This window comes from Alexandromys fortis, unplaced genomic scaffold (genome assembly GCF_014885135.2).
Source record: "Alexandromys fortis isolate MF-2015 unplaced genomic scaffold, M_Fortis_MF-2015_v1.1 scaffold_219, whole genome shotgun sequence".
NCBI classification, from domain to species: Eukaryota; Metazoa; Chordata; class Mammalia; order Rodentia; family Cricetidae; genus Alexandromys; species Alexandromys fortis.
Window position 1 is genome coordinate 1,555,668 of NW_026068092.1, and position 15,281 is coordinate 1,570,948.

The following is a 15,281-nucleotide window of genomic DNA, read 5'->3' on the forward strand; positions in this document are numbered from 1 at the left end:
AAAAAAAAAAAAAAAAAAAAAAAAAAAAACAAAAAAAAAAAACAAAAAACAAATAAAATACAAAGCTTTATAAACATAAACTGGGTGTTATGAGCACGGTCTGTGAGCCCAGCCTGGGGGAGGCTCAGAGCACTGGGCTGGCTTAGTCTATACAGTCATTGAGGGCTAAATTGTATAACTCTGTCTTTTTTAAAAGGGGGGCACTGAGCCAGGCAGTGGTGGCTTACCCATTTAATTGCAACACTTGGAAGGCAGAGGCAGGCAAATCTCTGTGAGTTTGAGGCCAGCCTGGTCAACAGAGCTAGTTCCAGGACAGGCTCCAAAGCTATAGAGCAACCCTGTCTCGAAAAACAAGACAAGACAAAACAAACCCAAAACAAACAAAAAAAAATCAAAAACCAAAAGGGGGTGGGGTGGTAGCTCAGAGGTCAAGAGTATTTGCTGCTTTTGCAGAGGACCCAGGTTTGATTTCCAGCACCCACACCATGGCTTACAACTAACCACCAGTAACTCCAGTTTCAGGAGTTAGATGCCCTCTTCTGGCCTCCACAAGCACTGCACACATGCTATGCACTTCCATACCTGCAAGCAAAACACTCACATACATAAAATTAAAAAAAAAAAAAAAAGGCCAGGCGTGGTGGTGCACACCTTTAATCCTAGCACTCAGGAGGCAGAAGCAGGTGGATCTCTGAGTTCAAGACCAGCCTGGTCTACAGAGCGAGTTCCAGGACAGCAAAGGCTGCTACACAAAAACCAAATAAGTAAATAAATAAATAGATCCTTTTTTTTAAAAAAGCAAGCAAACAAACAAAACCAGAGCTAGAGCTAGAGCACATACTGTTCCTCCAGAGTTTGAGATCCAACACCCAAATCAGGTGGCTCCAAACAGCCTATAACCCTATCCAGGGGTTTGAGTCTTCTGACCTCTGCATGCACCTGCACTTGTGTGCACACACAAGCACACCCACACACCCACATACACCCCACCGACTCCACCCAATTTAAAATAATAAAAATAAGTTTGAAAAAAAATCAAGAAGGAACTATGGCTATAGCTTAGTTGGCAAAGTGTTTGCCTAGCGTTCCCAAAGCCTGAGTTCTATACCTAGTACTAAATAAACTAACTTTTAATGGTACAGTCCTCTAATTCCAGAATTAAGGGAGTGGAGGTAGGAGAATCACAAATTCAAGATCATCCTCAACTCCATAAAGAGTTTGAGGCCATCCTGGGCTATATGAGACCTTGCCTTAAAAAAAAGTTACAAAACAAAGCAGCAGATAAGGGATGGGTCAGGGGACAATGGCTAGCTCTAAATCTAAAGTCTGCGAGTCAGAGGTCCCCGGTTAGGCCAGCTCTTTGGGGTTATTTAAAAGAAACTACAGATGATAGCTTGTTTCTTTGGGCTCCTGCTAGCCAAGCAGTCCCACAGGTACCCAGTATGTGACTCACGTGGAATCTTGCTGGCACATCCCTGTCCACTCCGAGAAGGGGAATAAGACAATGGGTACCTGTGGCAGAGGCTGAGGGACCTGGTACAGACTCAGGCAAGGAAGAACAGTTCCCACCACCACCACCAGTGGGTCACAACTCTGCCTCTTCCCCCAAGTCCTACCACAAGCCCAAGAAAAAGAGAAAAGTCTGAGTCCCAAGGTAACCGAGCTGCTGGGTATCAGGTAAGGAGAGCTACACAAGCTGGCAGAGTGAGCCAACCAGGGCAAGCTGGGTAGGGGTGGGTGGAGCACTGCCTGGGCTCTGAAGCCCTCAAGTTCTGCATCCTGTCATGGCGACAGGTCCTGCTTCCTGGAGGTTATGACTAGGGAAGAAGGAATGTGTGGACTGGGGGAGAAACTCAAAGGCCTAAGTCCAGTGTCAGGGCAGATCCCAAGTGCTCTCCTACCTTAGAATCACCCTATCTGGCTGGGGCTTCTAGGGCTCGGTAGGGCCAGGATTTCCTATATAAACGGAGAGGAGACAGGGCACAATGGTGCATGCCTTTAAGCCTAGCACTTGCAAGGCACAGTTTGAGACCAGCCTGTAAGTTTGAGACCAGCCTGGTCTACATAGTGAGACCCTGTCTCAAAAAACAAAAACTCAAATAGACAAAAACAACAACAAAGAAATAAAGAAACAGAAAAAGGAAATGAGGCCCAGAGATGACATCGGCTATCACAGCGACGGGGTGAAGAGCCCCGCCCATCATACCCTACCAGCCTCTTTGAGAGGTCAGTGTCCAGGTCTATTTTGCAGAGAGGGAAACAGCCTCACACTGCAGCTAAGAATATTTCTGGAGCCTCTCTTCTCAAGCGATGGAGGAAGTAGCCCCTTCTCCAACCTTCCAGACTCCACTTTCTAAGAGGGACCGACTGTGGTCCCGACCACCAACACACAAAGCCCCAAATAAAGAGGGGCTGCCAGGGGAGAGTCCAGGAGAGCCTTCTTAGGCCTTCGCCCCTCTTGCCTACAGTGCATTAACATTCTGGGCTCCTGCCTTGCCTGACCTACTTTGGAGGTTGGTGGAGTGCAGAGAGGGAGGGGGAGGCTGTCAGAGAAGGGGAGGTACCTGGCTTGGGCTTGGAGAAGCAGCCGCCCATGGTGAATGGCCTGAGATCTGGCCTGGCTGGCGGGAGCGCAGATGGCAGGCTGTCCGGCTGGCCGGCTGGCCAAGGTCTACGATGTCCCCTGCAGGACTGGACCCCCTGTGGTCCTCAGAGACGCTGGAGCTGCCATGCCAACTGGACAGCTTTAGAGCCTGCAGGTGAGAGGGGACATTGGTGCAGGTGTGGACACTGATGAACATGTGGGGAGAGTCAGAGACATCTTTGGTGGCGGCGGGGATGGGAGTACTGGAAGAGCCCTACGTGGGGAGCTCAGAACTCGGATGTGGGTACTCTGAAGCATCTGTCTCCCTTTGAGGTTTCCAGGCATAGGACCCTCACACTCCCCTTATCTCGGTGTCCTAGTGTCTGTCACCCTCTATGTAGCCGACAGCTGCAGAGACCTGACCCCAGACTTCCCCTTTCTCCCCCAAGAGAGACTCTGGGACTCTCCATTTTCCTAGGAAAGTCCTCCAAGTCTGCACCAAACCCTAGGAACCAGAGTCCCTCTTCCTCCAACGGGAATGACAAGGGTCTTGTCCCAGCCTTGGCCACTACCCTGACTGGAAACCCCTAGTCACCTACCTCCTTCCAAGGGAGTCACTGCTCCTTGCTCCCAGCTCAGCAGTGGAGACTACTGGGCCTTGGACTGCAGGGCAGAGAGGGCCAGGGTCCAGGAGGGTCCGGCCCTCCTTCTAGCTGAGTTGTGGCCAGGAGGGGGCTGTGGGTGTGGGGCTAGGCCAAGCCACTGGTCCCCAGGGAAACCCAGCTCTGTGGGGAAAAGAGCGGGCAGCCAGCCCAGGACTGATGGGGTTGGGGAAGAGAGAGACCGACCACACAGCTCTGCCCTGTGCCCAGCAGTGATCAGTACCCCACCCCCCATGCTGGCTGTGCACTGCCGAGGTCACGCCCCACAGAAGGTAGAAAGACTGATCACGGTCAAGCAGCAGGTAGGGTATCTGTGTGGTCCCCCACGCCCCACCCTAATAACTCCTAAGGAGAGCAGAGTTCCCCAGATCACTCTAAAATCACTCAAACTGGAGGCCAAGAGTACTTGGTAAACAGATCACTGTGGCTACGTGTCCTCCTGCACAGGTGGGCCTTCCGGAAGACGTGGACTCTGGAAGGCTCAGGACAAAGGTGTAACTATCCTGTTTACAACTGACCTCTCCACATTCTACCAGCAGTCTGGCCCACTCACCTCACCTAGAAATTCTTCCTCAAGTCTACACTAAAGGGGTGCTGAGACTCACTTTGTTTGCCCAGACCCCAGGAAGGGACTGGGGACCAAGAAGGAAGGAAAGGCCCAGTCACTGCTGGCTCCTGATGGTAGCAGCAATACAGGGGAGGAGGAATCCAAAGCCACGTAGGTGTGCTCTTACCCACTTGTCACCAAGGCATGTCTATAAAACTCAGTTGCCAGTTGCCCTCTTCCTGGGAACTAGAGAGCCCTTTCCCAGGTCCTGGTTTCCCCCGTGCCTAACTCGGCCCACCTCCTTCTTGCCTGCTTTTAGACCTCACCTGTCTGGGCCTGAGGTCCTACAAACAGACTGACTTTTGACCCTGGGGTCCAAGCCAGCTGTTCACTCCCTTCCCAGGTGCCCAGGAGGTGCCTCAGGCCTAGCGGGAAATTTGGTGGGGACCAGGCCTTCCACCTATGCTGTGCTAGGCCAGCTTGGGGCCAGCCATCCCAACTCAAAGGCAAAGTTACTTGGGCCTGTAGGGAGAGACCTCTGCATTTTGCTGCCCAGAAAAGTTCTTACACTGCCTGCTACACACTTCGCATTATAAGCTTGCATCCATGTCCCAAGAACTCCAGCAACCTGAAGCAGGTTCTGAGTTACCCCACCTCACAGAGGTTCCCAGGTCCTCCGCATGGCCCCCAGGACCCCCCTGGAAACAGGCCAGCCCGAAACCTGCTTCTTTTGCCCATCCAGGTCCCTCTCTTCGCTCCTCGTGTGTGTTGGGTGGGAGGTCGGGTTTTTCTCCTGCTTAGCCTAGGCCCTCTGTGGCTTCAGGTGCCCTGGGGACTGCTGCCTTGGAGCGCCTCAGCTTGTGATTCACATTTAGGGGGGTGGGTGCTGACGCCAACGTCCTGTCCACTCTCCCTGCCTTGGCACGTGCAATTTCCTCGGTCTGGGAAGCCTTTTCCAGCACCCTTACCGGCTTCTTTGCGACTCCCTTGTCAAACGCAGCCGACAACCAACCGACCAGCACAAGGTGGGGGGACTCCAGGCAGCCGAAAGGGGTGCTGGGGAGCAGCAGCAAGGATCGGGGTCGCTCCAGCCTCCTGAGTGCCCCACTCGGCCGCCAGGGTAGAGATGGGCTAGCGCGCAAGGCGCGGGGCGCGTGCGGAACAGAGCCAGGCGCGCTCACCTGGCTCGGCGGACGCGGGCGGGCGGGCGAGCGGGCGGGCAGGCGCTCGGGATCCGAGCCCGGCTGCGGCCGGCCTGCAGGGCGGAGCGGGCGGGGGCGGGGCTGGCGCTGCGGCTACACTGCGGGCCCCGAGCCCGAGACGTCCGCCCCGCCCCGCAGCAAAGTAGGGTCAACGTCAAGCTTCCAGCCACCTGCCGAGAGGGAGAAAGAGATGACAGCCGGGCTGCATCTGAGTCACCCCGAGATCCCCCAGAGACACTGCGCACAGGGTCGCCAAACCATCCTTGTTCGGCGGGGGCTGGGTGGAGGTTAAATTTCTGGATGAAATGTCCCGGAAGAAGAAAACACAAGCATGACCCTCTGAGGTCTCCTAGATCTCACCACACTCGCACACATGTCACGTTTTATTCCATTTTCTTTCCCCAACCTGTTAGTATTTGAGAATTTCCCGGGAGTCGTCATGGTGCCCTCCCTCCCTGAAGCCATGGCCAGCCTGCCCAGGTCGGAGTACCACTTTTTCTGGATATTTCACTGTCTTTCTCAGCCCATCCCATTCCGTCTCCGAGCCACTGTGGTCACCTAGAGGTTGTCCTAGAGCTATAACCAGTGGCAGCACTTCAGGGAAGTATTTCTGTTATTGCTAAATACATGGGGCCACAGGCCTGCTGGGAGTAAGCGGTGCTCGCCTGCTCTGTCCCAACCCATTTTACAGATGGAAAGATGGCCCCAGGGACTGACTTTTGCCCAGGGCACAGAAGCGGAGGTCTCAGGACAGTCCTCTTTGGCAGGGAGTTTGGTTTCTATCATGAATGCTGACCCCCACTGAAGAGGCCCATCACTGGAGGCATGCTTGTGCTGGGGCCTGATGCTCTTGACCTCAAGCCAGCTGGCCTCACATCCACATTGATAATTTTGTGCCTCTAGCCTCATCTTAGCAAGAAAAACAACAAAAGCTGTAACTTCATATGCACTTAAAAACAAAACAAACAAAAAACAACAAAAACTGCCTATTGCCACTGCTCCTGGTTGCCCACCATGACTAGATGGTAAAACTGTGGCTGAAGGCACCACACACTTTCATTGCAGGACACGCAGAAATCAAACTGGAAACTTCCTCTCTGCCGGCTAGTTCTCACAGAGACGGGAGGTGCCCTACAGGCCACTGGGGAAGAAAAGCCACCGGTGGTCTCACCTTTGTGCTATAGTACCACACCCACTGACGGAACAGTGGCACAAAAATTGCGGGGTAACCAAACACTTTACCGTTGGATTTAGAGCCTGCTCCTCAGGAGAGAATGCAAGTGGTTAAAAGCCCATGGCCAGGCAGGCCATAGGCCCTAGGAGATCCTAGGACTGCTTGCTGTCTTGCTGGATGGAAGTGTCAAATTGCCTTCTAATTATTTGTCTATACGCATTATCGGCCAGAGAAACTGCTCTCTGCAGTGGCCAACAATTGAAGGAGGGACTCATAGTTAGCCAAAATGCTGAGAATATGTGACCGCTGGGTGCTCAACCATGAATGGGTTGTCTCTGTCAATCCCCGTTTCCTCAAGGCTCGGGGGAAATGCGGAAGAGGGGGAAGAAAGAACATAAGATCTGAAGGATGGGGAGGAGAGCTACGAAGTACTGTTTTCTGGACACGACAGTCACTGCACTCATGAACTCCCTGAAGCTATGGCTAACTGCTCAAATCCAGCACAAGAGCCTCCACAGAGATCAGTCAACATTCCAGCAGGCAGCGCTAATTGACTCAGTAGACCGCTATTTTGTCTTTTTCTCCCCCAGAGCTGAGGATGGAAGCCAGGGCCTTGCCCTTGCTAGACAAGAGCTTTATCACTCTCACCAAGAAAGGCCATGAAGGAGGAGGGTAGTCATGGTGTGGAACGGAGAACTGGAGGTGGATGTGACCAAGGTACGTGACACAAAAGAAACAAAGATCTGTGGGATTTTTTTTTTTTTTGAAATGGTCTCATTTAGCTTAAGTTGGCCTCAAACTTGCTATGTAACCCAGGATGACCTTGAACTTCTAACCTCTTGCCTCTACATCCCTAGGGATTTTAGGCCTTTGCCACTGTACTAGGTTCTGGGCCTGAACCGAGAGCCTGTTTAAGCTGGAGCTACATCCTTCAAGCTGAGTCGTTTGGACCAGGGTCTAGCTGTATAGGGCTCTGGCTGACCTGGAAATACTCTGTATAGATCATGCTGGACTCTGTTGAATTAGGATCGGCAGGGCTGCGTCCCCGGCACCCGGCCAACCGCATGACTAGCTTATGCCCGAAATAATTACACGGAAACTGTATTCTTTTAAACACTGCCTGGCCCGGCTAGTTTCAGCCTCTTATTGGTTAGCTCTTACATATTGTTCTAACCCATTTCTAATATTCTGTGTAGCCCATGAGCTGGCTTACCAGGGAGGATCTTAACCTGCATCTGTCTGGCGTGGGAGAATCATGGCGACTCCTGACTAAGCTTCTTTCTCCCAGCATTCTCTTCTGTTTACTCCACCCACCTATGGGTTGGCCTATCAAGGGGCCCAGGCAGTTTCTTTATTAATAAGAAATCACTCCCACATCAGGCCTCAAACTCACAGAGATCTGCCTGCCTGTGCCTCCAGAATGCTGGGATTAAAAGTATATACCATCACAACCTGTATGAAATCTTTTTAAAAATATACTTTTTATTCCACGTCCATCTGTATGTCTATGCACAGATACATGCAGAGCCTGTGGAGTCCAGAAGAGGGCGTTGGGTCCTCTGGAATTGTTTGTGAGCTGCCATGTGGATGCTTGGAACCGCTCAGCAACCGCCCTTAATCACTGAGCCATCCTTCCTACTCCGAAACTTGCCATCTAAGCCTCAGCTTCTTGAGTAGTTGAACACCCCCATATGCAGCTTGATTTACTATTTTTTTATTTGTTATTTTTGAAGTTATGGGGATTCAATCCATGGTCTCATTTACGCTAGAAAACTGTTCTGCCACTAACCTTGATACTCAACCATTATTTTGTTTTGTTTTGACAGGGTTTTCAACAGGTTTTCTCTATGTATAAGCCTTGGCTGTCCTGGAACTCACTATGTAGACCAAGCTAGTTGAACCCACAGAAATCTGCCTACCTCTGCCTCCAGAATGCTGGGATTAAAGGCGTGCACCAACACTGTCCAGCTGTTTATATTTTCATTCTGAGGCAGGGACTCACTAAAATGCCCAGACTAGCTTTGAACTGACTGTCAGGCCTTGAACTATCATCTCAACTGCCCCTGGAGTAGCCAAGATTACAGCCATATACCAGTAGGTCTGATTAGCCTTTACTCTTCACCGCTAGTCAGAGGATGGGGAAACTGAGGTTCAGAGAGGTTAGGGACCCTGCACTGGCTGGGATTGTGTTTTGACACAAGGTAGAGTCCTCAGAGAGGAAGGAGCCTCAATTGAGGAAATGCCTCCATGAGATCCGGCTTTAAGGCATTTTCTCTATTAGTGTTCAGTGAAAGAGAGCCCAGACTACGTTAGGCGGTGCCATGCCTGGGCTGCTGGACCTGGGTTCTATAGGAAGGCAGGATGAACAAGCCATGAGGATCAAGCCAGTAAGCAACACCGCTCCCTGGCCTCTGCATCAGCTCCTGCCTCCAGGATCCCATCCTACTTGAGTTCCTGTCCCAATTTCCTTCAGTGATGAGCAACAGTGTGGAAGTATAAGCCAAGCAAACCCTTTCCTCTCCAACTTGGTTTTTGGTCATGGTATCCTGTTGTAGCAATGGAAATCCTAGAACATCCAAGTCCTGCAGTTTGCAAACCGGTCTACTGCAGCTTCCCCGTGACTGCTGGCAGAACAAGACAGATGTAGGAAGCGGAACAGGGGCTGCTGAGTTTGAGGTACCAAAGCTGAAACTGGAAGGGCACAAGTGTAACGGCTGTGAAGATGACCACTTGGGAAGAAATCTTGGCATGGAGTAAGATTATGGTACCCTTGGGGTCTAGGGCATTAGGCTTCAGGTCCCTGCTGTCCTGTAGGGCAGAAGTGTCAGCAGAAGTGGCAAGAGCTTCATAGAGCAAACACTAAACCCGGGACTAGTTAGGACAGCTACCTTCAGAAAGGCCATCAGAGGTCAGGTGGCTCATGTGACAAGAGAACTCAGGAAGACCCAGCAAGATGCTGATCCCTGAAGCCAAAGTCCTAGTCTTGATTCTGGTGAGGTGGCACATTCCAGCATCCTGACAATAGCAAACACAGGGTTGGAGTGACTGAACATCCCCCCAGACACAGGTTTGGTTTGCTGAAGTAATGAGTGTGGGGTCTGCTCATGGTCTAGGAGAATGGGGAGCCTCATACTGCTCCTCAACCCCAGGGCACTCCTGTCATGAAGCAAGCTTCGGTGCTCCCCACTCTTCTCATTCAGGTCTCCAACAGAGGGGTGCAAGACCATCTTTATTCAGCCAAGAAAAAGCTAGAGGCCAGGATGTGGCTCAGTCAGTAGAGTGCTCGCCTATCATGCACGAAGTCCTGGCGATGAATGAATCAGGCTTGGTGGCACAAACCAATTCCAGAACTTGGGAGGTGGAGGCAGGAACATCAGCATTCTGAGGCCAGCCTGGGCTGTATCACAAAGTTAAACAAAACAAAGGGGGAAAAGATAAAGTCAGGTGCAGTGGTGCACTCCTTTAAGACAGGGATTCCAGAGCAGCCAGAGCTATAGAGAGACCTTGCCTCATAAAATGACGGTAGTGAAATAAATAAGAAAGACAGAGAGGCCTGAAGAGATGGCTCAGTGGTTAAGAGCATTGGCTGCTCGTCCAAAGGTCCTGAGTTCAATTCCCAGCAACCACATGGTGGCTCACAACCATTTATAGTGGGATCTGATGTCCTCTTCTTTCAGGTAGGCATACATGCAAGTAGAGTGCTCATATACATAAACAAATAAATCTTTAAAAATAAGACAGAAAGGAAAAGGAAAACAAAAGAAAAAGTGACTTTTTCCCAACATCTGGTTCTTGGACTGAGAACACAGCACCCCTTAGAAGCTAGTTTGATTCAGAGACATAATATAAGGAGCCATGGTCCCACTGGACCCTGCCAGCTCCACCCCACGCCCAGCCCCATGAGGGCAATAAGGAGCCTCCAGAAAGCTTGAATCCTTCTGGAGTCTCTACCTTTGCCCAGTGTGGGGTCCTCTCACACTCACCCCAGACCAAGGCCAGGTTGTCCCTTTCAAGATGCAAGGTCTGCTCTCCCCACACTTGGGAAGCTGTAGTTTTCTGTAGGCTGGGTGTATGGGAAGCAGTGTCCGGTCAAGTGGGCGTCACAAGAACTGGCTAGTGAGGCTTATGGTTTAAGTCCAGGTGACCCAAGGGTGAGCAGAGGGGTTTGGAGCAAACCTTTCCGGTACCGAGTTGGGGAGCGAAGCTCTATGCATGGTCCAGCCCCCACCTCATTTGCAGGCTGCTTGGCTGAGAGTGCCCAGGCCTAAATGCTCATTGGCGGGTTGTCTCTGCAGTAAATGGTGGTGGTGGGAAGCGCAGGGCCAATTTGAACCCTATGGGACCTAGTTCTTTAATTCAGGCAGCATTAGAACTACAGCCCCTTGCCCAGAGAGGGTGTCCATTGGCACAGTGGTTCTAAAACCTCACTCTACTTCAACTTCCAGCACTGGTATCCACTACTCAGAACCGGGGTGGGGGGGATAAAAGCGCTGAGGTCTGAATCTCCCAGATGCTGGAGGTCTGGGTAGCTCAGGTGCAGGCCTGCCAAGCAGTGCTCCTCATCACCCTCGAATCCGCAGAAGACGTTGAGCGTGCCTACACATGCCCACAATTCCAGCACTGGCAGGCAAGAGGATTCAAGGTTTAAGGGGTTGGTTGAATTTCTTGATACACACATAAACAGGCGCAAGAGTAAAATGTGCATAAAAGATGAAATGTGCTTCCTGGGTAACAGCAGGGGAACCCTAAACTGTAACTCCCAGAGTTTGTGAGGGGAGCCCTAAACTGTAACTCCCACAGAGTTTGTGAGGGGAGCCCTAAACTGTAACTCCCACAGAGTTTGTGAGGCTTTTTTTTTTTTTTTTTTTTTTTTTTAAAGACAGGGTTTCTCTGCCTGCCCTGGAACTCTGTAGACCAGGCTGGCCTCCAACTCAGAGATTCACCTGCCTCTGCCTATTGGGAGGCAGAAGAGCTGGGACCAAAGGCATGCATCACCACCATCACCCAGCAATTTGTGAGGTTTTTAAGCAAGCCGCCGACACCAAAGTTCCCTCCTAGAGATCCCCAAAGCTCACAAGGAGGTGTACATCTAGACAGGAATGGCAGCAGACAGGATCGCTTACCTTCCCTGACCACCGAGCATCTCTGCTTAGCTCATGCTCAACAGCCCTCAGCAGAGCAGAGCCTGCACCCCTGCTTGGAGGCTGAGTCCCAGAGCTCCCACCATGTCCAGAGAGCGGGTATTTCCCAGAATAAGAAGCTGCTGTTGTGGGGTGAGGGAAGCGGGAGCAGCATGAGCAAGTTTCTGTGACTACCAGGGGCTTCGCCAGTTTCACGTCGGGAGAGGCTGGTGGGGGCTGACTGAGGAGACACTGAAACACCGAGGCTGCTGCCACCGCCAGCTGGTGCAAGTTTTATTGAGACAATGTACAAACAGGCCATGGAAACAAGGGTTTTTGATGCTGGGACCAGTAACGTAAAATGGAATACAAAAATAAAAAGGCACTAATCTGTTAAGAAAAGACACTCACTGTATTCTAAGAATATAAGTCATTTAATACTGTTAATTTTATAGCACAAAATAAAACAAGCTATAATCCCCAAAAATAATTTTAAAAGCTTACACAGAAAATATTATTGCCTGACACTTATGATCTTTAAGTTATACATGTCAAAAGAGTTTTATGTCATTTTAAAACACACAGTGAAGACCGTCTAGAAGCAAGGCCACTGTTCCTCCTGTATCAGAGAACTGTCCTCCTGCTCCTTTAGAATATACAAGCAGCTCAGTGTCCACACTCACAGCAGTTACCAGGGATGTGGTTCTCTGGTCCTGTGGTGAGGAGGCCACAGAAAGCATTAGTCTTAGGTACTGTGTTAAAACAATCAAGAATTCACTCATTTTAAGAGGTTAATGAACATAATATTAAAAGATTAAATTATAAACACCTAGAACAAAAACACATCATCCCTTAAAAAAAAAAAAAGCTCATTATTCTTCTGAGCAAAAATTACAAGAGCAGTGGCCATCAATCCTGGCCCATCTTGTCTGTAAACAGGTGTAGAGGAAGGCTGGCACAGTGCCAGGAACGTGCAACTCCAAGGGAGGGCACAGAGTCTCTTCCGGTGAGCAAAGAGGGTTCTGAGTCTGGGTGACCAAAGCCACGCACCCTGTTAACCCTGCAACAGGTGGCGTCAAAGCAGTGCAGAGTGCCAAGGATGCCTTCTGCAGGGAGGTCCTGCCCAGGTGACAGGACTTGATCTATCCATCTATGCCCTGGCAACCTAGTCATTCCCTTCTCAGACACAACAGCAAAAGTGAGAGGGTTGTCATCCCAGTCCAACACAGCAGAGCAGCCCATGCAGTGACCGTCACAGAAGGAAAGCCACCCCTGGATCTCACTCCCCTCCGAGGCTACATGTCTTTCCAGAGAGTGGGACCTAGGAAGATGCCACTTTCTATCAGTGTGAAAGGAAAATTTTCCTGATTAATAAACTGACAAGCTTCTAATTCAGGAAATTACTACTTTTGGCACATATCCTGAGTTCAGAACTTAAGTCTTATGTCCAGCTCTGGACCTGAGGGAGCTGTAGAAACATGAGCCAAATTAGCTGGTTTTATAAACCAAACTCCAGGTTTATGGGGCATTTTGATCCTGAATCTACATGGAGTCTTGTTCATCAACAGACTTGAGAAGGGAAATCCTATTCTCAAAAGCGGCTGCCTGCACTGAGCAGGCTGCTATAATCAAGACACTCAAGCCCTTCAGTTAAATGTAGTTTGAAAAGACCTTAAGAGCTGGGTGTGGTGCCTCAAACGTTTGTAATTTCAGCTGGGGCTGGGATGTAAAATTCAAAGCCAGCATAGGCAACTTATGGAAATCCCATCTCAAAATTTAAAGAAGAGTTCAGTGGTAGAGGGCTTACCTAGCATGTGTAAGGCATGAGGCTCAAGCCCCAGTGATGGGGTGCGATTCCTTGGAGGCTGTGTCTTCTGTGAACAGGCATGTACTCAGTGCAGGTATCAAAAGGCCTCGGGCTGGCCACTAGCCAGAGGGCAAGTATTGTTCTAGGCAGTTTGGGGCTCACTCAATAGATCTGGCTAAAAAAAAAAAAAAAAAAAAGGCAGCTTCCAGAGATGGAAAAGAGCTGACATCTAGGAAAGCCACAGATAGGTAGACATGATACTACCCCCAAACCCCAAATAACCATTTTGTCACATGAACACTAAAATATGGCACTTATCAGCCTGATGGGATACTGATTTAAAGAGATTTACTGCTCTTACAGAGGACCCAGGTTCAATTCTTAGCACCCACACAGTGACTCCAGTTCCAGAGGATCCAACACTCTCTTCTGGCCTCCTTAGGCACTGCACCTATGGGATGCACATTCATACATGCAGGCAAAACGCCCATACACTTTTTTAGGGGGTGGGGGGCTCTGAAACAGTCTATGTCCATCTGGTTGTCCAGATTACAACCTAGATAGATTACAATTACATGATCAGGCAGGCTGGCCTTTGAACTCTGAGACATGCTTACCTCAGCCTTTCCTAGTGCTGGAATTAAAGAAAGGTGTGTGCTACCATGCCAATATACACAACATTAAACAAAAAAAAGTCTTTAAGAGAATAAATATAGCGGACAAATGGCTGTGTTAGTTTTGCCTCCAGGATATGTTCCCTTGGTTGTCACAGCCTAAGAGTCTCAGAGCCAGGGTCACAGTTACAGCTAGCTGTTCTGTAAATGCTGGAACTATTCACTAAGTCACCGCTACATTTCTGAGACTGCTGTGGTGTTGTGTGTTCTCATCAGGGTCCAGCTGAAACAAAGCATACTTTGTGTGGATGAGGGGTCAGACACACATTTGTATCAGCTGGCTTGCATGTTGGCTCATGGTATATGGGTTAGGGGTTCCAGAGCCTGCATTTTCTTTGCTCAGGAGCACTGTGCTGTATTCCACGTAGGCTATGGAACCAGGACACACAGCACCACCACTTTCATGCAGCCTGGACAGGAGGGGCTGACAGGACTTTGTGCTGAATGCAATAATTCTATAAACTTAATTTTAGTTCCTAAAGGGGTGCTCATTGAAAAGCTAGACAGAACTGACCAAGCGCTCCACTCTTTCTGCTCCTATCAATGGCAACCGTGACAGCAACAGTCCACAGATCACCAGTGGCTCACCCTGGTGCTTCCCGGCTGCACACAGCACGGCACACCAGGCTGCTGCTGTGTGTGCTTTGTTTGCCAAGCAGTACACAAGGTAACAAAAGATAAAGGCCTCTACTTCAGGGTGTCTTCATTTTCCTTTAGTTACATACAGCAGCTTCAGTTTGGAAGCTCAGGGACACGCACTGTTCCTTAGACTATCACAAAAATCCAACCTACTATTTAAAAATCTGTTCAGAACACACACAACTCTAATGAATTAGTCTTCCAAAACCAAAGCTAAACAAAAGAAAGTGGAAACAAGCCAAATTTCAGGAGTTTGGACAAAACTGTCTGGAGTTTACTTCCTCTGTTGTTCAAAGAAAAACAAGTTGATGGCACAGCCACTGCTCTACAGCCCAGCAACAGCAAGAGCTTGCCGAGGCTAACCCTCTGAGTGGACCATCAGCAGGCTCACACTTTATATGGCGAGCACAACAGTCAGCCTCAAGTATAAACAAGGCAGCGATGAGAAGGAAGACCCTTTCTGTGTTCAATTCTCTCGACTTGTGTGCTTCCGCCAGTATTTCCAGTTTATAATCCAGAAGAACTCTAAAATCAGCTACTCTTTGACAGCATGACTATGATACAAATGCCAAGAGGCAGCCGCTGGAGGCATTCCAAATGTGCAGGAGACCACCAATGTGTGGGAGTGGCCCAGCAGCTCGCTGTGACTTGCATGGGAGAGTGCTTCCCACTTCAAAGGAGATTATGACAGGCAGGACAAGGCAGCAGCAGGGACGGCAACAGCAATCACTCGTTGTCATCTGGGTTTTGAGGGTCAAAGATTTTAACATGTGTGAAAGGGAAAAGCCCTTTGCGCCCATTCACCTCGCCTTCCCATTGGCCATTTATATTCATCCTTGTGACTTTCACAATGTCACCAACCTGGAGGAATA

The 15,281-nt window shown here is 49.9% G+C and overlaps 2 protein-coding genes across 5 annotated transcripts in view; both read right to left on the reverse strand.

The window, feature by feature from the left end:
* Aifm3 (AIF family member 3) overlaps positions 1–5,055 on the reverse strand; it is a 19,784-nt gene extending 14,729 nt beyond the window's left edge. For 3 of the 4 annotated variants that reach the window (XR_007588844.1, XM_050123012.1, XM_050123010.1), the window contains exons 1-2: positions 4,762–5,055; positions 2,565–2,753 (exon numbers count right to left, since the gene is read on the reverse strand). Coding sequence is in view for 3 of the 4 variants with exons in the window: in XM_050123012.1 (XP_049978969.1) it covers positions 2,565–2,595 (31 nt within the window). In the remaining variant the exon portion in view is untranslated. Of the gene's footprint in view, positions 1–2,564; positions 2,754–3,183; positions 3,370–4,761 lie in introns of all 4 variants that reach the window. The other variant, XM_050123011.1, reaches the window with a different exon arrangement.
* A 6,499-nt stretch (positions 5,056–11,554) lies between these two features.
* The window catches only part of Crkl (CRK like proto-oncogene, adaptor protein), a 38,440-nt gene continuing 34,713 nt past the window's right edge, over positions 11,555–15,281 (reverse strand). The window contains exon 3 of the mRNA XM_050122933.1: positions 11,555–15,270. Coding sequence (XP_049978890.1) covers positions 15,136–15,270 — 135 coding nt within the window. The 3' untranslated portion in view covers positions 11,555–15,135. The remainder of the gene's footprint in view (positions 15,271–15,281) is intronic.